Genomic DNA, 21,857 nt, shown 5'->3' with positions numbered 1-21,857 from the left:
CAATAACTCCTACTCCCAGATGTCACTCACAATGTGCAAAGCTTTTAAATTAGCACATTGTATTATGATATAATATGATTGAAGCGTATTGCTTGCAAATGTCTCCTATTCGGATTTTTAAAAAAATATATTTAGGGGACGTGAAGTACCGGGCTTTACACGGCGTCTATTGAATGCGAAATTTACGACGCGGTTTTATTTTAACAACAAATAGTTTCCAACATGGCTGATTGTCAATGTAAACAATTTGATAAATGGTGTTGTTTCATTTAATGTCATGATATTTAGCGTTTCCTTATTTACAAAACCAATCTTTTCATCATGGTGAAACAAACCATTCAAATATTCTCTAGAATCAAACCAACAAAATCAAAAGCTGGGGTAAGTACAGTAACAATTATTTTTGCCTGGTTTCTTGACCATTAGTAGTCCGTATACACAGCCGCTTCAGAGTAAAATGCAATGCAATGCAGTGTTAAATAGTGTGGGGTTACAGTTTTTCGAAGAATGTAACCCCACACTATTTAACACTGCATTCTTAAATAAAAGCTCAAAAGTTACACATAAATTATTGTTAGCCAATACATTTTGTCGTATGTATGTATGTATTTCTTTAGACCTTGTGATCAAGGATAACCCGTGAAAGTGCAAGCACTTATTTCCAACGGGGTCCTTTGTTTTTTGCTGAAGGGACAGCACGCTGATGAGAAAGTGGTGGGATACAAGGAAGTCCGGGTGCGAGACCCTAGCTCTTTTTCGAAGAGACCCCTTGGTTCTTTTACGTGCTCGGTGTAAAGCACCGATACACGGGGTACAACTTTCCTGGGTTAAACCAGTACTGAGTACACCACTTTTCCAAGCACTACCCTTTAAATGCCAAGCGCCAGGCAAGGGAGCTACTTGTACCAACTTTTAACGTCTTTTGGTATGACGCGGCCAGGGATCGAACCCACGACCTCCCGCTCGGTAGGCGGACGCTTATCCACTAGGCCACAGAGACGGTCACACCTGTTATTACACTTACACTAATTCTGATCGTCTTCTGTCAACAAAGAATCGCTATGAAGCAGGTGCCCATTATCTTTCCGCTCAATATACCTAGTGAGTGGATTTGTCATTCTTGTGGCTAGGAAAACAACAAGTGGGATATGGACGCGTATAGTCCAAATAGTTGTACGTTGACAGATTTTTTTTACGATTTATGATATGGCAAATCCTTCATGTACAAATTGTTTTGTACCAAAAATGGGTAGTTGTTCCGATCAGGATTCCGCGTTAAAGCATATTGCGTCCATAAAATATCATAAAAACAAGAAATATTTCTAGATAATGTTATTTTATATTAGTTCCGTACACAAAAAATAAATATCCAACGAATAATTATGAGTTTGATAGGGTTTTCTTCATTTCATTCTGTCAAAACATAAAGCGCAGGGCTGCAGTTCACAGTTTTACAACAATCGGAGCACTTCAGTCATGGCTGAGTTGTTACGATTGTATTTACGAGGTCCAACACGAAGCTTGTCGGAGGTGGCCAAGTTATTACGATTGGGTCGAGTTGTTCCGCTTGGCATAGTTCTGGTCTGTGTCAGTCAAGTTTCGTTTTATTGGAAAGGTAGATCATGTGTTTAATGCTTGTTTTGTGCAAAATAGCTTTGTACTTACATGGTAAAATATGAATATAAACCTTTATTATCCATTTCAAACATAAAATACTTCACTTTATACAATTTCAATATTTTTCAAACCCACCCAGTTTTTGCACAAACCCGTTTAGATGTTAGGGATTGAAAGAATCCCGTATAACATGTCTATTATTTAAGACTAGGACCCGTAGAGTCGCCAAAACAAAAATCGTCAAAGACTCTGAAGCAGCTTGTCTGTGTTTCTTAAAGTCACAAAGATCACAAAATGTTGCGTTGTTTTAACCCAACCCCATCCCTCCCATAACTAAATTACTACCCCCCCCCCCCCCAAACTATGACCCACCAAATTAAATATGCAATATATATGGGTTGACTGGTTAGCGCATTCGATTCTCACCAAGGCAACTCTGGTTTGATTCCCGGCATGGGCGCATGTGAGTTTGGTTTGTAGTCACCAAGCCGGAACAAGTGGGTTTTCTCCGTTTTTCCCCACAACACAAGACCATATATTCTTGCGCAACATTGTGCCAATGAGAGTGACTTAGTATAAGTTATCATAACTTTCTTCACAATTGTTGTAAAATATGTACTGTTTAAACTAAAATATCCAAAATCTCTCAAACACATCCAGATGTTGTTTTAACATCATCATATGATATAACATTCAACTTTCGACAATTTCCCATCTGTGACAAAGTATATTATCTTAAGGCAGACATGAAAGCCTGATGAAAACACACATCTTCTTCTTGACTACAATCTACAAGGGTCAGAATTTGTCCCAAAAAAGTGGGTTCAAATAGATATATTCAAATGTCTTTGTTCAAATCCGGTTTAGTCTGAATTAAGGGTCCTCTATAGGATTTGGGATATTAAATTTAAATTAGGTTATTGTGTCAAACTATATAACACATGCCCTTAGTATTTGACATACAACATTGTGTTGTAAGTTGAATTTGATCAAATTAATCACCTGTTGTCAGGTATGGATGGCCCTTGCATGAAACCTATACATATAAAGGAAGATATTCAGAGCTCTTTCGACCAACTAACACTATAGAACTTAAATGACACACTCCAGATATAATTTAGCCAAGATGAAACTAGGACCTACGACCGAGGTTCATGGTTATAGGTCAGTGATGGAACTTACATCTCATGCAGTGTGTTAGGTAACAGGCTTCATTGCAATATTTTGAGCAGCTGCATAGTTGTGGCTATCATTACTCATTAGTTTTAATTTACAGTTATACTTGAAGAATCAACAGTATAAATTTAATGTCGTACAACAACAAAAATATGGTTCAACACTGACTTCTAGTTTCTTTAAATAAGACCAGCCCAAATAACCTACTTGTGACCCGCTTTTCTAACAATAGGTACCATCACCCTTTCTTGCCATGCAACTCACACCTGAGAGACTCTCAAATTTAATGTATCCCTGAAATCTGTTTAAATTGTGTGTTTGAAACTATTCAGGACTCTTTAAAAAAGTTAAGCAGTATTCAGGACTTGCTAAAACACCAACAGTCATATAACATTTACTTGTTATTTTATTGATGATATACATTTTTGGTTTCAGTTATATCACATCGATGAAGATGATGAAGGATTACCCAGACTCACTTTTAACATTCCCAGAGACCTTGCTGAGGGATTTATCAACAACAAAAAAGAAAATTATAAATTTAGGTATAAAGATGCTTTGACAAACATTGTAACAACTTATAATATTTATGTTTCAAGTGATATGTATTTGTTGTCGAGCACATACAACTGTTTGCAAATAAACTAAGCAAAACATGCTTGTCAATGAGTTAAACAAAGAATGCATGCAACCAAAGAAGGAGTAATTGTTTTACCTCCTCAATGGCATCTTCAGAAGTCAGTTTCAACTCTTCAAAGAGTTAATTTGTCATGTCATTGTAAGGAGCCTAATTGAATTGGCCTGTTGAAGTAAAACAAATTTAAACTGTATATGTATGACAGCTTTGCAGGGAAATGTATACCTCTTCAAAACCATGAAATGTTAGGTTCATTTGCATACAGTAGTATGATCAGAATTAATTAACCACAACGGTTACCTATTTTCATGCTTTTCAAAATATAATCCCTGCCTAGTATAGAATTTCTGTCATTTTCACTGAACTGCATTATTCATGTATATTGTGTTCATATGTGTTGCACCGGTATTATCTTTTTCATGATTGAGAAAACATTTTATTATTTTCCAGGTTTCAAAAAGTGTTTGATCAAAACTCAAAGCAAGATGAAATTTTTGACAATGTTGCAAAGCCAGTTATAGATAAGTATGTATTTTTTTGGTTGAGAATTTATTTGTTACGGTGAAAATAAAAGTACAAGTGCATTCAGTAAGAAGTATTTGGAATAATATAATATGATATTATAAAGTGTTCAATGAATAATACTTATTTTCAATGAAGTTTAACTAAGTTGCTCTAAAACTGACTATGCTGTTATTGTGGCTGTCTGAAAGGTACCTTTCAAATTAACAAATTTACAGATATTTAGAAAGTTAAGTTGTATTGTTTAACATCCAGAACAAGTATATACATCATACATGTAGCAATTGTATATTATATGAGCATCAATGAATAGTAAGGATTAAATTATCTCCATGATTGAAGTACATTTATTTTGTGTAAAACAGTGTTTTACTTGCATATCTATTTTTTGCTACCAAGCAATAATAATTGTTTACACTTGCATTTGTTTCCTATTCCAGTGTGTTGCAAGGATACAATGGAACAATCTTTGCTTATGGACAGGTAAGCAGTTTCTTCTCCCTCTATACCATTAACAAGCATATCTTACTGTTTGTTGTTTGACTTACACTTTTTAAGCCTTTTCACAAATAAACAAGTCTTAATATTTTAATGTAATAATACACAAACATATTTTTTTTCTTTCAATGTTTAAAGGATAAGGAGTGAGAACATAAGAAATGAACACCAAAAGGTATTCTGATTATTTAAAACTGATTTCTGATGATAAAGAATGAACTAAAGATAAAGATGATATAATATTACAGACCGGGAGTGGGAAGACATTCACCATCACTGGTGGAGCAGAGAAGTACAACGACAGAGGAATCATTCCCAGGATGCTCTCCTATATATTCGAATATTTTGAGCAGGTCAATATAAAATATTCTTAAAGAAAACATAGTATGAAGGTGCCAAAAGGTACTTAGCAACATTAGGATATGGGAGGTTAGCAATATTATAATATGGATGGTTAGCAACATTAGGATATGGAAGGTAAGCAACATTTGGATGGGGGATGTTAGCAATTTAGCATTAGGATATGGATGGTTAGCAACATTAGGATAAGAGGTTAGCAACATTAGGATATGTAGGATTAGCAGCATTAGGATATGGGGGATTAGCAACATTAGGATATGTGGGATTAGCAGCATTAGGATATGTGGGATTAGCAACATTAGGATATGGATGGTTAGCAGCATTAGGATAAGAGGTTAGCAACATTAGGATATGTAGGATTAGCAGCATTAGGATATGGCGGATTAGCAACATTAGGATATGTGGGATTAGCAACATTAGGATATGTGGGATTAGCAACATTAGGTTATGTGGGATTAGCAACATTAGGTTATGTGGGATTAGTAACATTAGGGTATGTGGGATTAGCAACATTAGGATATGGAAGGTTAGCAACATTAGGATATGGAAGGTTAGCAACATTAGGATATGGAAGGTTAGCAACATTAGGATATGGAAGGTTAGCAATGTTAGGATAGAGGAGGTTAGCAACATAAGGATAGAGAATGATAGCAACATTAGGATATGGAAGGTTAGCAACATCATTTTAAAGAAGGTTAGCAACATTAGGATAGAGGATGTTAGCAACATTAATATAAATGAGGTTAGCAACATTAGGATAGAGGATGTTAGCAACATAAGGATAGAGGATGTTAGCAGCATTAGGATAGAGGATGTTAGCAACACTAGGATATGGAAGGTTTTTGTAACTTCCATATACATGTAATTACACAAAATATACCAAAACAAAAATAGTGAGCTTAGCTCAATATTGTTTAAAGCTGTTTTGAAACATTTAGGCCTGCAGTTTGAAAATGATCATATAAAAATTGCAATAAATAGTATTTTTGTATCTGCTGAAAGGTAGACTCATTTGTTTTACATAGTAGTATATGTAGTTATTATATCAAATTGAATAACATAAGTCAATGGCCTAAATATTTTCTGAGAGATATACATAACACTCTATCCCCCTTGAATTGCATCACTCAGTGCTAGCTTTCATGGCTCATATCTTATACTATCCCCCTTGAATTGCATCACTCAGTGCCGACTTTCACGGATTAATATCTTATACTATCCACCTTGAATTGCATCACTCAGTGCCGACTTTCACGGATCAATATCTTATACTATCCACCTTGAATTGCATCACTCAGTGCCAACTTTCACGGATCAATATCTAATACTATCCACCTTGAATTGCATCAGTCAGTGCTGACTTTCACGGATCAATATCTTATACTATCCACCTTGAATTGCATCACTCAGTGCCAGCATCTACGGCTCATATCTTATACTATCCCCCTTTAATTGCATCACTCCCTGCCGGCATTCACGGCTCATATCTTGTACTATTTCCCTTGATTTTCAGAACTCAGATCGGGCCTTTACGGCTCATATCTCGTACCTTGAGATCTACAATGAGAGTGGCTATGATCTGCTGGATCCAAAACATGAAGCTGCAAAATTAGAAGACTTGCCGTAAGTAAAAGTTGATAAATCTGCAGGTAAATGTTTCAGAGGACACAAGATTTTCATACATGTATATATTTTGTAAAATTAATGTGTGCCATTATGTGAAACATAAATGACAATTACTTCGTTCTTCCTCAAAAAATCTCAAAAATCTGATTCCCTTTTAGTTCAACTGCATCTTAAGCGTAACATACCTATTGCCTATTTTTCAGAAAGGTGAGCCTACTGGAGGATTCAGACCAGAACATCCACCTGAAAAACTTGTCTGTGCACCAGGCCAGCAATGAGGAGGAGGCACTAAATCTGCTGTTCCTTGGGGATACAAATAGAATGATAGCTGAGGTAGGTGGTGGGGAAGTTGAGGGGAGTTGATAGGGGAAGAAACTGTCAGTGCACCAGGCCAGCAATGAGGAGGAGGCTTTGCTCTTCCTGGGGGATACAAATAGGATGATAGCTGAGGTGTATTGGGTGAAATGGGGAGGGAAAGTTAAGGGGAGTTGGTAGGTGGAAGAAACTGTCAGTGCACCAGGCCGGCAATAAGGAAGAGGCTCTGCTCTTCCTGGGGGATACAAGTAGGATGATAGCTGAGGTGGGGATATGGGGAGGGGAAGTTGAGGGGAAGGTGGTAGGGGAAGAAACTGTCAGTGTGCCCTGCCGGCAATGACGAGGAGGCTCTGCTCTTCCTCGGGGATACAAATAGGATGATAGTTGAGGTAGGTGGTTGGGATTTTGGAAGGGGAAGTTGAGGGAAGGTGGTAGGGGAAGAAACTGTCAGAGCACCAGGCCAGCAACGAGGAGGAGGCTTTGCTCTTCCTGGGGGATACAAATAGGATGATAGCTGAGGTAGGTGGTGGGGATATGGGGAGGGGAAGTTGAGGGGAAGGTGGTAGGGGAAGAAACTGTCAGTGCACCAGTACAGCAATGAGGAGGAGGCTCCGCTCTTCCTGGGGGATACATATAGGATGATAGCTGAGGTAGGGGCTGGGGATATGGTGAGGGGAAGTTGAAGGGAGACATAGTCAAGGCTGTGAAAATTGAGGAATGCAAAATAAGATAGGTATTGTGTATTTGCTGCTTTGTACATATAAGTCATAACTACCTTGTATTCATTTTAACTATCTTTGTTTAAGACCCCTATGAACCAGGCGTCCACCCGCTCCCACTGTATATTTACTATTCATCTGACCTCGAGGGAACATGGCTCTGCCACCCTACGTAGAGCCAAACTTCACCTGGTGGATTTGGCTGGGTATGTATTGTCTATATATGTGATATAATGTTAGAAAAAAATACACTTATGATTGTCCAATTAAAGGCTTAATTTAATATTTGGATCAATTTATCATCAGTATGTAACGTCTTCATAATTAAAACGTTTTTAAGCATGCAAACATCTCAAAATAACTGCAACCCTTGAAAGTTGGAGAAAATTATTAACTCCTATGATATAACATGGTTGCCATTTCCTTTAACAGTTCAGAGAGGGTGTCAAAGACTGGAGTTAATGGCGTGCTGCTAGCGGAGGCGAAATACATCAACTTGTCTCTACACTTCCTGGAACAGGTCAGCTACTCTCATGCATGACCATGAGTTTTATCAAATATTTCAATGATACCCAATAAGTTACTTACAGAAAATAGATTATATAGAAATGAACCTGCTATCTATTTCTGATTTTGTTTTAAGGAATGAATTGCGGGGTTGATGTCATTATCGGGGTATGAACGCAATGAGGAGGAATGAATTGTGGGGTTGATGTCATTATCGGGGTATGAACGCAATTGGGCTGGCCAAAGTGTGTGGAGTCCGAGTACTTTGACCAGCCCAATTGCGTTCATATCCCCGATAATGACATCAACCCTGCAATTCATTACTTATATTTACACCAATAGTTCCTTATTTCATTCAATAATCGTTAAAAAATACTTCATTTCATTTAAGAAAACCATTATTTTACCCATTCTGTAAATAGAACGACCCGATTGTAACCGGAAACATTTTTTTCAAATGACGTCACAATAACGCGGGAAAAGATCAACCACTTCAAAACACTTTTAAACGAAAAATTTAAACACTTATGGCAACAATACATTTAAAAGATAGTAAATTAACACTTTCTAACATAATGATTTATATTTTACGGGACCTGCTGACACAATACAAACACTAACAAGATCAATAGTTTTCATGTATATTGTTATGCGATGAATTGCGATCCGAACATATCCGAAGATGTTGCGTTCATCGATTGATGAACCAATTGCCGAAAGGCAGTTCATTTAGGGAATGGAAGTTGAGGTGTAAATATTACTATGTGAATCAGGTAAATCTTCAAACACTCATTTATGCATGGAAATACATAATGAACCATGTTTAACACATACATAATCCCTACAGGTGATTATCTCGCTGTCAGACAAGAGTCGTTCACACATCCCATACCGTAACTCAATGATGACCTCAGTGCTACGAGACAGTCTCGGGGGAAACTGTATGACCACCATGATCGCCACATGCTCCATAGACAAGAGGAACATGGATGTTAGTAAATCAGTTAATATTCCTTTCTTTAAGCTTAATTGTCACAAGTATTTGGAAAAGTTTTGTTTAAGATATATTTAGTTTCAAATTCATTGAATTTCATCTTTTATCCAATAGATTGCTGTGAAATATTTGTGTGCATGCCAAAACATTATCCCAATGTAAAAACTTATTATTAAGTAAATATAGTAAACTTGATGTGTCCTGAGAAGCATTACAAAAAACAACAATAGCTATTTACAGTCACATGTTCACATTACAGGAGTCAATATCCACATGCCGTTTTGCGCAGCGTGTGGCCATGATCAAGAATGATGTGATGGTAAATGAGGAGATGGACCCCAAACTTCTTGTGCAGAAACTCAAGCGCGAGATCCAGCAACTCCGGGAGGAACTTGCCATGGCAACTGGGGAACAGCGTACAGATGAGTTGTCCCCAGAGGACCTTGATAGGTAGTTATAGTGTAGTTTGTGTTCATTGTAAAATTGCATTGCACAACGAAATTTTAGTGAGCATATTGCTTGTTGGAAAGTTCTCAGTTTCATTGTTTGTTGGTAGGTGTGAGGATGCTGTGAAGGCATACCTGGCTGATGCTGATCCAGAGGCCATGATAAATGTTGGCACTGACATGAGGAAAATACACACATGCTTCAGAATACTTAAGGTATATTATTTTGAGGTTTATTGCTTAATTGAAACTAGACAACAGATTAAAGACTGAGATTTAAGATCCTTAGTTCCTTATATTCATTTTAGCCCCCTTCCTGCTCATCATTAAAAATGATCTCAGAATCCCAATAATACTAAGGTATACTGATCAATCATATTCTGTCACAGAAGCGAGTGTTGGAGCGCCCCAGTCCTTCCCCACACAAGCCTCCTACGCCAGCCCCGATGGAAGCCCCTGAGCCTCCTGTAGACATAGGTCCATACAGTGATACAGAAAACAACAGGCTTAAACAGCTTGTGGTCCAACGGGACAATGAAATCAGTATCTTTGATCATGTTAAATTGTAGCAATATCACGGCTGATTGAATTCTTGACTTTAAGTTAAGGTAATATGTAAAAAGGTAATATGTCAAGAACTTCCAAATTTCTCCAATGAAAACAGAAAAAAGGCTCTTTATAGAAATGCATTTCTTTTCACACATTGTCATTATTGTGTGGCATAGTATTTTTGAATATTTTGTGTATTTACTAAGTTCCATGGTGATACTGTGTGTTAATACAGTGTTATAATTAGTGTTCAGGTATATGAGTGCTTAAGTTAAAGGTATTCCTTAATGACTGCCAAGATATTTTGGTAAACATGTTGAAGAAGGAGAAGAAGCGCGTAAAGGATGCCTCCCTGCAGCTCGAGAAGCTCGGGCAACGGCCTCCTTCCAGCGCACGTGGTGAGGGGTACAGTGAAAGGTAACATTTTTTCACATTCTAGGGGTTATTTAAATGAGAGAGGTGGCAAAGGCCTTTGGCCACAGTACATATTTATGGTTGTGAAGTTTCCTTTTGTGTAGTTTTATTTGTGATTTTTAAAATCACCAACAAAAGTTAGCATTATAACACTTGATTTAGCCATCAGTGTTTTTTAGATACAAGTTGAAAATAGATTTAGACAAGAATATAATCCAAAATATTTTGCTTATATTTATTTTAAATCTAAGGAACTACTCGTCATTCCGGATTATTGTTTTATTGTCCTTGGGTATGCAAGTTTCAATCGGCCATTTATGTTTCCAGTTTTTCCACATCAACAAGTGAAAGTCGAGTGAATGGTCACGTATCAGCCGGGTCACGGGCAAACACTGGCAACTCAGATGACTGGAGACGACCACCTGTAGGTGCACCTATCAATCAAGAAAAACAGAGACAGCGAAGGGAAAATGATGCAAAAGTCAAGAAAAAAATATGTAAGTGCTGTTAAGTTTTTACAGATATATTTTATCTTGCTTGTGAAGAGATATGAATCACACTCAAGACTGTTTCCTGTGCAGAAACCAGTGTATCGCTATATGTCCTTATGGAGGGGCAAAGAGAATGTGGGGCAGGAAGCCTCAATATTTAAAAAGAGAGGCAGGCACCTATACCATTAGATCACTTTCACACTTATGTCTTCTTTGGGCTTGCTGTCTTACATTTATGGATGCAATTGTTAAGTAATGCTGGTGTCAGAATCTCACCAAAGTGGTTGGGGGTCTAAAGCACAATCAGGGGCCTTATTTAACTTGTTTGTTTTAATTGAGTGATTGATCTCTTTTTACTTTTTTTTTTTTCATGTACTTCATCTCCTTGAAATATGCTACAAATATAGTCATATGGGAAGAAATTGCAATTATAAGTTTATTGTGACTGTATTATATTATATATTGTATATATAAGTATTTGTATTAAAAAAGACAACATACCAATCTTTAAAAAATATTGTTTATTGAATGTATTGAGGTCTTCAATAATTATAAAAAAATTAATCATGGCAAATATATTAGTCAGTATTCTTGTCAGATAATAAACAAGGCCATATCCAGTTTCATTTGTCAACCTTCCAAAGTCTATATGACCGTAAACAATGCTTTTTGATGAAGTTTCAAGATCCCACTTTAATTGAATATAAATTGAATATAATGTAAATTTGTCATTAAACTCACTGTTGTATTGGAGATGATCTCACATTTATTTCATAGAATTTATAAGAATATTTTAGTGAGTGTGTATTGTGTAGCAAATAATGGAGGAACTACTACCAGGTATTTGAAGACATCAATCTTCTACATGCATTTAATACTAGTATTAGTAATTTTCTGTTAGTTCATTTTAAATGAAATGCAAGGCTAAGTGTGTTTATATGGCCTTTTCCAGTAGGAGACATGTCAGTGGGTCGTCAGGAAGCATTTGAGTTATTCCGGCGGGATTACCATGAGAATCAGAAGATAGAACACAACAAGCAGGTGCTCAAACAGTGTTATGCCGAGGCGAAGTCACTCGGAGAGAAAGTCAACACTCTCAGACATTCTATCAGTAAGTAGCAGGATTGTGAACTAAACCATTTGTAACAATAATTTAAATGATACACATGATTTTTTAATCTTTATTTTTTTAACAATGATTGTAAAGAAAGATATATTGGCATGGTGTTGCTTGAGAGTGTAGTCTTGTGCATTAGGTTTCCCTTAGTGCATTAGGGGTAACCTGAGTGCATTTGGGGTAACCAGAGTGAATTTGGGGTAACCTGAGTGCATTTGGGGTAACCAGAGTGAATTTGGGGTAACCTGAGTACATTTTTGGTTCCCTTAGTGCATTAGAGATAACCTGAGTGCATTTGAAAAAACCAGAGTGCATTAAGGGTAACCAGAGTGCATTAGGGGTTCCCTTAGTGCATAAGGGGTAACCTAAGTGCATTGGGGTAACCAGAGTGCATTAGGGGTAACCAGAGTGCATTAGGGGTAACCTGAGTGCATTAGGGGTAACCTGAGTGCGATAGGGGTATCCTGAGTGCATTAGGGGTAACCTGAGTGCAATAGGGGTAACCAGAGTGCATTAGGGGTAACCAGAGTGCATTAGGGGTAACCTGAGTGCATTAGGGGTATCCTGAGTGCATTAGGGGTAACCTGAGTGCAATAGGGGTAACCAGAGTGCAATAGGGGTATCCTGAGTGCATTAGGGGTAACCTGAGTGCAATAGGGGAAACCAGAGTGCATTAGGGGTAACCTGAGTGCATTACGGGTTCCCTTAGTGCATTAGAGATAACCTGAGTGCATTTGGGGAAACCAGAGTGTATTAGGGGTAACCAGAGTGCATTAGGGGTTCCCTTAGTGCATAAGGGGTAACCTAAGTGCATTGGGGTAACCAGAGTGCATGAGGGGTAACCAGAGTGCATTAGGGGTAACCTGAGTGCATTAGGGGTAACCTGAGTGCAATAGGGGTATCCTGAGTGCATTAGAGGTAACCAGAGTGCATTAGGGGTAACCAGAGTGCATTAGGGGTAACCTGAGTGCATTAGGGGTAACCTGAGTGCAATAGGGGTATCCTGAGTGCATTAGGGGTAACCAGAGTGCGATAGGGGTATCCTGAGTGCATTAGGGGTAACCTGAGTGCAATATGTGTAACCAGAGTGCATTAGGGGTAACCAGAGTGCATTAGGGGTATCCTGAGTGCATTAGGGGTAACCTGAGTGCGATAGGGGTATCCTGAGTGCATTAGGGGTAACCTGAGTGCAATATGTGTAACCAGAGTGCATTAGGGGTAACCAGAGTGCATTAGGGGTATCCTGAGTGCATTAGGGGTAACCTGAGTGCAATAGGGGTCCTGAGACAACCCACTTTCCACAAAGATATATAAATATTCTCCCTTAAATAGTCTCCCTTTAATGAGTTTGAGACTGCTTAAAGAAATAGTATGTATGTTTGTCAGGATATACTATTTTTGTTTTGAAAATGAAATTGAAGTATGAAATTGAGCTAATTGAAACAAGGTACTTAAGCCTGTTACGACTTTTCGAGAAATTGGAGCCTGACTACTTAAGACTTTAAAGTGAACACAGTAATATTGCCGACTTGGATTTTAATTGAAGCATATCTATTTTCAGTGATGTACAGAATGTTTGACCCAATTTTTGTGTCTCTCTTACATTCCAGATCATTTGAAAAGTCAAATAGAACATCACAGGATGACAATTGCAATGCAAGGTAAATACATTTGTGGATTTTCAGGATATTCTTGAATTTTGCAGTTTTGTACAATGTGTAAAAATTGTAGTTTTCATTATACAGTGTGGTAACTTCATACTTTTTTACAGCATGAAAAATTAGTAGTTTTGTACTGAATGCAAAGTTTGTAATTTTGTACAGTGTGCAAAGGAAATTACCGTTAGAACTAATCTAAAAAATGTTTGATATGATTTTTTATGTGTGTTTATGATTATAATTGCTAGTAAGCACATGCTATAGAATATAACATGAATATGAATCAAAACAAATGTATGTTTGGTTGCCTGCAGGTCTGAGTGAGTCCCAAAGCCTGGAACCAGATGAGGAGGAGGTGAGGCTGAGGGGCCGGATGGAGGAGGAGAAGGCCAGGTATTGTGGAGCTTATTGCTTAATGACTTAAAACAAGAGGTATTGTCATAGGCTTGTTATTGGCATGTTTATACAAAAAACATGGATACAAAAATTCAACTGGGCATAATGAATGCTACGTTACTTTTATTATAGAATTATGGCAACCAACTTCTATAAGAGCAGTGAAAATAAAAAACAAATATTTGTCCTTGCATAGAAAATAACATGATATTTCACCTTTAAGCATAGAAGAATATCATAACACTTTGAACAAATACTCAGGAATTGTACTAAAAGATAATTTACACAACTTCAAACCTATTTTTGACCATTGACAGTTACAAGGAGACATTTAACCGTCTGAAGACATTGAAGACAGAGATAGAACACCTACAGCACTTGCTGGAGAAGGCCAAGGTGAAACTGATGAAGGACTTTGAGCTCTGGTGGGCAGATCAGGTCTCTCTCTCACAGGTATGGCACATAATTCAATAGAGTGATTGTTTGACCTTGGCTGGATTACAACGACCAGTTTGTGGCTTCATTTTTAGCTCGACTATTCGAAAAATAAGGAGAGCTATACTACTCACCCAAGTGTCGGCGAAACAACTTGGTTAAGGTTTTGCATGTTAGCACTTTTAGATCATTATCTCAGCAAGTGCATCATGTATAACATTGAAACTTTATATATGTACTTCCAACTATCCAACCTACTTAATTAATCAAGTAAGATAACTGTTATTTAAATATAATGCAAATTATGGGCCTTTATTATTTGACTTTAAAATTCTGGTTAAGGTTTTGCACGTTACTACATTTAAGTCAATATCTCAGCAAATAAAACATGAATTGGATTGAAACTTAGACAGACATGTGTTCCCAACTATCTAACTTACTTAATAAATCAAGTAAGATAACTCTATCTTGAATATAATGCAAACTATTGCCCTTTATTATTTGACTTAAAAATTTTGGTTAAGGTTTTGCATGTAAGCAAACATATGTTTATATCTCAGCAACTACCTGATATATTGCAATGAGACTTTATACAATGGTATTCAACCGTCCAACCTACTTGAAAAACCAAGTTATATAACTGTGTTTTGCAAATGATGGCCCTTAATTATTCGACTTAGAAATTCTGGTTAAGGTTTTGCATGTAACCACACTTAAGTCAATATCTCAGCAACTACTTGATGTATTGCATTGAAAATTTAAACAATCAAGTCTGATAACTCTATTTTGCATATAATACAATTTTTTGCCCCTTTATTATTTGACTTAGAAATTCTGAATAAGGTTTTGCATTTAAGCTTATTTTACAGTGATTCAGCATGTTTCACTAAAACTTTGCAATTCTTATCTTTAAGGGGGCTGAATAGTCAAGCGCGCTGTCTCTGTGACAGCTCTTGTTATCAGAATTGTCTTATAAGGCAGATGTTATATGCGTTATTTTTAGCTTTAGCTTATTGAAAGAGAAAAAGTTGAGGTATTGTGAGCATTGATGTTCGCATTGGTTCCTTCATCCTGCGAAAAACTTTTACTCTGACAAGATTCAGAAACCTTTTAAGATATTAAAACTTACAATATGCACATGTCTAGCAAGGCCCATAACTAGGACTTTAATAATTGTTGAGTTATTCCCCTTGTTCTACTAAAAAACAACAACAGCAGACAAGCACTGAAATTCAGAATATTCATACACAGTTAAACAGTACTATAGATATTGTGAAATAAAAGGTACGGATTTGCTTAACAATGCAAACAATTTGACTGTGCACTCCCTTGTTATTCAAAACATATTATTTGGAATGCTCATAATGTTATGAAGTTTCCCTTTAATTACTTAGCAGCAAGAGAACCAGGGCAGTGTGGGAAGTGGTAACACAGGTACAGTGCGGAACGCATGGGCGACACCACCAGCCAACATATCCAGAGGTCGGACCCCCTCCCCTGCCCCTTCAGACACCTCCCAGGGGGGCTTGCCCCAGGGTGGGAGACTTGGGCGTGTCAGAGGAGGGGTTGCAGGCAGTATAGCTACGCAGCTGCGGGCTTCCAATAGTGCTGATGGGCGGATAAATGAGGAGAGCCCGCCAAGAAAACAGTTACTTGGCAGCAGCAGTAGCACAAGGTACTTCGCTTTGGTCTTCACAAAATATCAGATTAAGTTGTTGCTTAAGATTATTTCAGCTTTTAGTTGATGTAATTATTTTGTTTAAAACAATGTTCTGGTTTTGATTATAAACTGTAGTGAAAAAGTGTCTTTACCATAGATAAAAACTTGGATGTCTTAATTTAGAGTTTATCATTCTTAATTCTTAAATAACATGTTTCATCATCATAATAATCAAACATTGTTTGCGAATTGCAGGTCCAGTCCATCAGGTCTCCGACTGACAGGGGATCCTCAGGCAGATGCTGACATCATGGCCTTTGTCAAGGCCAGACAGAACATACTACAGCAAAGTGAGTACTGAATGTATGGACTGTTCCCTTTAAGATTTAAGAAACAAAGGTTAGTGGATATTTAAAAACCTGTCAGTCTTTTCCTTGTACGATTTTAATTTAAATATTTCCTTTGTATGAGTGCAAAAAATACCTTTTTGTATGAAATAATTAACCTAGATATGAGTTCCATTGATCATAACTTAATCAATATAAGTTGGTTTTCGTGTGAATCATCTTAAAAAAAATCGTGTATAAAATGGCTTGTATGCATATTGTTTTATTTTCAGCCCAGAAGCGATGACAGCCTTATCATGGAAGGAATGTGAACTCAGATAAGAGAAAATGCCTGCCGAGGCTTAATGAACAGTGGTGCAACATGATGGATTATATGTGTTCCAAACATATCAAACTATACTGTGTTGATGCACTCCATTGGTGCATTAACTTCCATAGCAGAAAACAATAATGTGGAGGCGCAACATTTATTCATTAACTTCCATAGTAGAGATCAATGTCTTACCGTTTGATTATGTACCATGTTAGAAGTGCTTTGTATACTGGACAAAAGAACAAAGTCTAACATAACATGACAGTATCCTTTAGAAATTTCAGTTTTGTCAGTATAATGTCTATAGCATGAATTGATAAGCAATGTTGTTGGTACCATTTGTTAACTGTGGTAGTATTGCTTGAGCCAGGTATTATTGCTTTTTAATTGCTCAGTCATTTTATATGTATAGACCTTATAAAGGTGTTTTCATATTTATTCAAAATATTCTTCTTTTAGAATAAAATAATGTGACATTGAATGATTATGACAAAGAATCCTATTGCAGCAGTCACGTTATCGATGAAAACAAGATTTATCCAGTGATCAGATATTATGTGATGTACAAACAGCTGATCACGATAAGTCAAAGTAAATTAGTGACCCTTTTTGAGTGTATTTCAACATAACAAAGATTGGATGCTTATGAGGCACAATACTTATCAAACATTGGAAATCACAAGACTCATATTAGCTGACACTGTCACACATGTGTTGAAATGTCCGTCCTTTAACGTTTATAAGAATGTGATCCAGTAAATCAGCAACTGCAGAGCTTTCCCTTCACTCCCAAGTTCTTGAAGCCTTCTTATATTTCCAGTATAATGAAGGGTTGTGGTCATTGAGTAATGTCAGCCTGTGCATGTAAACTAGCCTGATGTTCTTGTCCTCACTTAGGTAAATCATTGTGTTATAAAAAAATCTTAGGCTGAAGAATGAACTTAGGATGAAAATTTGTTACAATATTTCTTTCTGCACTCATAATATGGCTTATACATATATCTGCTGATGTGTGTGCATATAAGCATTTGGCTCGTCTTTTTAGCTTGACTAATTGTAGTTGAAGGAGGCTTTATTACCCCCCCCCCCCCCAAGGCAAGTTGGCATTTTCACTTATAACTTCATTACCCTTTATTCAGTTCACTTTAAAAAAAATAATAACAGTTTTTCAGGACCATCACACAATAAGGTTACATTTTTCCATATAAACCCTTTTATACAAATTATGGCCTTGATTGACTTCTGAAAAAACACACACTTCTTTTCTATTGCTTTTGACAGGCAAATTTCTCATATTTTTCACCAAAGTGAAATCTGGTTATTAGAATGGTGTACGCTGTTGTTAGGGCGGGCCCGTATGAACGTCAAACTCACCTATTGTATAAAACAATTTTAGTTAGGTTTGACAAATGGTGACCAGACTTGGTATACAAATGTATAAGAAGAGTTTATGAACACCTTTCATGGGATTGTGTAATTGGCCCTTAGGGTCAAGGTCACTGTTACTGAAAACAGAAAAGTGGTTGGTAATGAATAACTTTAGTAAGGGTTGACATAATTTCATTCAAACTTTGTATATAGGAAGAGTTTATATGGACCTTTCAGTGGAATGTGTTTAGAGCTCCGTGTTCACGTTCAAAGTCACTGTTGCTAAAATAGAAAAATGGTAAGTAAATTAATAACTTTAGTTTTGGTTGACATATTGAGAGCAAACTTGGTATATAGGAAGAGTTTATAAAGACCTTTTATTGGTTTGTATAAGGGGCTCCTAGGGTCAAGGTCACTGCAACGAAAAATAGAAAAATGGTTGTTACTGAATAACTGTAGTTAGGGGTGATATATTGCAACAAACTTGGTATATAGGAAGAGTGTACGTAGAACTTTCATGGGATTCAATTTGGGACCCTCGGGTCATGGTCAAGGACACTGTTACTAAAAAAAGGTAACCATTTGGTACTGAATAACTTTAGTTAGGGTTGACATATTGTGAACAAACTTGGTATGTAAGAAGTGTTTATGGAGGACTTCCATGGGGTTGCATTTTGGGCCCCTAGGCTCAAGGTATGGTCACTGTTAATTGAAGTAGAAAAAAAAAACAGTTAAAACTGAATCAGTCTCACAACGAAGGCTTAACTTCTTCTGCCAATCACCTGGTTTCGTGGTATTGCGGCGTTTCTTACTTTTTAATTTATCATTTGTTTTTGACAGACACATATTAAATCATTATTGTATTCATTTCTAAGACAAAGCAAGATATAGTCGAGCGCACTGTTCTATGACAGCACTTGTTTTCAATTGGAAAAAGCTTCAGAATTGGCATATTCATAGTATTTGTGTTTTTGGCAGCGGCCTGGTAGTCATTGGTGTCATGGAAAAAAACGTTATGTTGCCTATAACTTGGAAACTGATATTTACATTATGCTTAACATATCTTGATATACAGGCAACTTATAAATATGCCAGGTTTAAATTGTTTTATATTTTTATGCATAATGCATAATTTACATTGATAAATGATTTACTGACTGTAGCTCTGTAGTCCCATTACTCTGGCTTACACATTTGTCAAAGGTATGATTTTTGTTGAACTGACCAGTGGTGACATCAGCTGGAGGGACTCTTGTTTTTGCAAGTCTAGTAAATACTCATATACAATTATAAACATGCAATGCCTGAATGTAAGATTGATCATGAGAAAGAACTCCTTCTGCCTAGATCATATCACACTTTTTCAAATGCATTTATGTTAAAATATGAAGTTTGATATTATGTTTAAGAAAAAGAAAAACATTGAATGATATATAGAGAAATTTTTAGCTCGACTATTCGAAGGATAAGGAGAGCTATACTACTCACCCAAGCGTCTGCGTCACCCCTTGGTTAAGGTTTTGCGTGCAAACACACATAGGTTAATATCTCAGCAACTACTTGAGGTATTGCATTGAGACTTGATACAATGGTACTCAACCATCCAACCTACTCAATTAACCAAGTTAGATAACTCTAGTTTGCATTTAATGCAAAAAAAAGGCCTTTATTATTTGACTAAGAAATTCTGGTTAAGGTTTTGCGTGCAAGCACACATAGGTTAATATCTCAGCAACTACTTGAAGTATTGCATTGAGACTTGATACAATGGTACTCAACCATCCAACCTACTTAATTAACCAAGTTAGATAACTCTAGTTTGCATTAAATGCAAATAATAGGCCTTTATTATTTGACTTAGAAATTCTGGTTAAGGTTTTGCGTGCAAGCACACATAGGTTAATATCTCAGCAACTACTTGTGGTATTGCATTAAGACTTGATACATTGGTACTCAACCATCCAACCTACTTAATTTACCAAGTTAGATAACTCTAGTTTGTATTTAATGCAAATAATTGCCCTTTATTATTCGACTCAGAAATTCTGGTTACGGTTTTGCATGTAAGCACACATAGGTTAATATCTCAGCAACTACTGGATGAATTGCATTGAGACTTTATAAAATGGTACTCAACCATCCAATCTACTTAAATAACCGAGTAAGATAACTCTAGTTTGCATTAAATTTAAATGGCCCCTTTTTTATTCAACATAGAAATTCTGGTTAAGGTTTTGCATGTAACCACTTTTAAGTCAATGCTTCAGCAAATACATCATGTATTGCATTGAAACTTTACACACAGGCTCCCAACCATTTAACCTTCTTATTTAATCAAGTAAGATAACTCTATCTTTCATATTATATAATTTTTGCCCCTTTATTATGCAACTTAGAAATTCTGGTTAAGGTCTTGCATGTTAGCACACAAAGGATAATATCTCAGCAACTTCTTGATGTATTGCATTGAGACTTTATACAATGGTATTCAACCACCCAACCTTATTAAATAATCAAGTTAGAAAACTGTGTTTTGCAAATAATGGCCCTTTATTATTACACTTAAAAAATCTGGTTAAAATTTTGCATGTAACCACATTTATGTTAATATCTCCGCACATCATGTATTGCATTGAAATCTAATCTAACAGTGATCCATGCATGTTTCGCCAAAACTTTTCAATCCTTACACTGAAAAGCGACGGAATAGTCGAGCGCGATGTCTTTGTGACAGCTCTTGTTCAAATTAGAATTCACCCAAAAATTGGAATTTTGAATTGCATTTTCCTATTCATAGTTTTATGGTGCTTACCTGTAAATAACGAACCAAACGACATAAAGTAAGTTGGCTTATACTTACAGTATTACTTAAACACTGCTGATTGTGTACCGGTATTAAAAAAATAATGCTATTTTCTAAGGGAATCTTTATTGACATTTAAGGTTTAATATTTGACAAGGACTTGTATAATCTACTGCCTACAGCTGTGATAAGAAACAAAGATTTGATTTATTTTGTTGTTTTCCATTCCATGTTAGTGATATTATATTATTGTTTTAGTGTAGTGTTTATACATGTACATTGCCATGTGGTTCAAGTGAATAGTTTTGTATATATTGCACAACTTTGTGTACTTATTTATTGATATAAATGAATAAAATACAGTGGACCAAGTCAGACTCTTTATTCACCAATTCTATATGATAGGGGTTTATAGGTTGACATGTTACCATAAGCAATTTTCTGAAGACAGCAACAAGTATGATCAATATTAAAACTTTTTATTCATGTTTTCAACATGTTATATTTAAAAACAAGTATGTTTGATGGAAGGGTAACACGAGGTTTAATTAAATTTTCAGATTAAAGCTTATTTTGTTGTACGCTTAATGATAAGATAAAATTTATTAGAGGGCCCTTGAAAACTGGTACATCAAAAACTTCTGTGTCATAACAGCTTAATTTTACTAGTCTGTTTTTTCTCAGCAAAATTGCGGTTGAAACACCATTTGTACATAAATATATATGCATGTAGTAAAATTGGTTATAACTGTAAGGTTGCACTTTGCAGAAAGCACAGAATGACTCATGTCGGTACCTATAAAAGATAATCGCTTGATGTTGCCGTAAACTGTTTTTAGCCCACATAAATGTGACAGCTGGTTGCATTGCAATGATACATGCCAGATAT

General features: G+C 36.4%; 1 protein-coding gene across 2 annotated transcripts; it reads left to right on the top strand.

Moving 5' to 3' along the window:
• The first annotated feature begins 227 nt into the window (after window positions 1–227).
• LOC128210013 (kinesin-like protein KIF6) lies at window positions 228–21,343 on the top strand. 2 transcript variants are annotated; one of them, XM_052914311.1, is made up of 22 exons: window positions 228–381; window positions 3,229–3,338; window positions 3,881–3,955; window positions 4,393–4,435; window positions 4,699–4,803; window positions 6,324–6,433; window positions 6,640–6,769; window positions 7,558–7,676; window positions 7,903–7,990; window positions 8,825–8,968; window positions 9,231–9,421; window positions 9,528–9,633; window positions 9,807–9,960; window positions 10,266–10,383; window positions 10,708–10,877; window positions 11,824–11,982; window positions 13,599–13,649; window positions 13,961–14,039; window positions 14,360–14,495; window positions 15,875–16,152; window positions 16,393–16,487; window positions 16,757–21,343. In XM_052914311.1, exons 1-22 carry the CDS (start codon window positions 322–324, stop codon window positions 16,768–16,770), a joined length of 2,535 nt encoding a protein of 844 aa, XP_052770271.1. In that variant the 5' UTR covers window positions 228–321; the 3' UTR covers window positions 16,771–21,343. The 2 variants fall into 2 exon arrangements, with proteins under 2 accessions (XP_052770271.1, XP_052770270.1); XM_052914310.1 differs by having other exon boundaries at window positions 15,872–16,152.
• The last annotated feature ends 514 nt before the right edge of the window (window positions 21,344–21,857 follow it).

This window comes from Mya arenaria, chromosome 11, assembly GCF_026914265.1.
Source record: "Mya arenaria isolate MELC-2E11 chromosome 11, ASM2691426v1".
In the NCBI taxonomy this organism is placed as follows: Eukaryota; Metazoa; Mollusca; class Bivalvia; order Myida; family Myidae; genus Mya; species Mya arenaria.
Note: the sequence above shows the minus strand (reverse complement) of the source record. Positions and strands in the feature narration are given on the sequence as shown.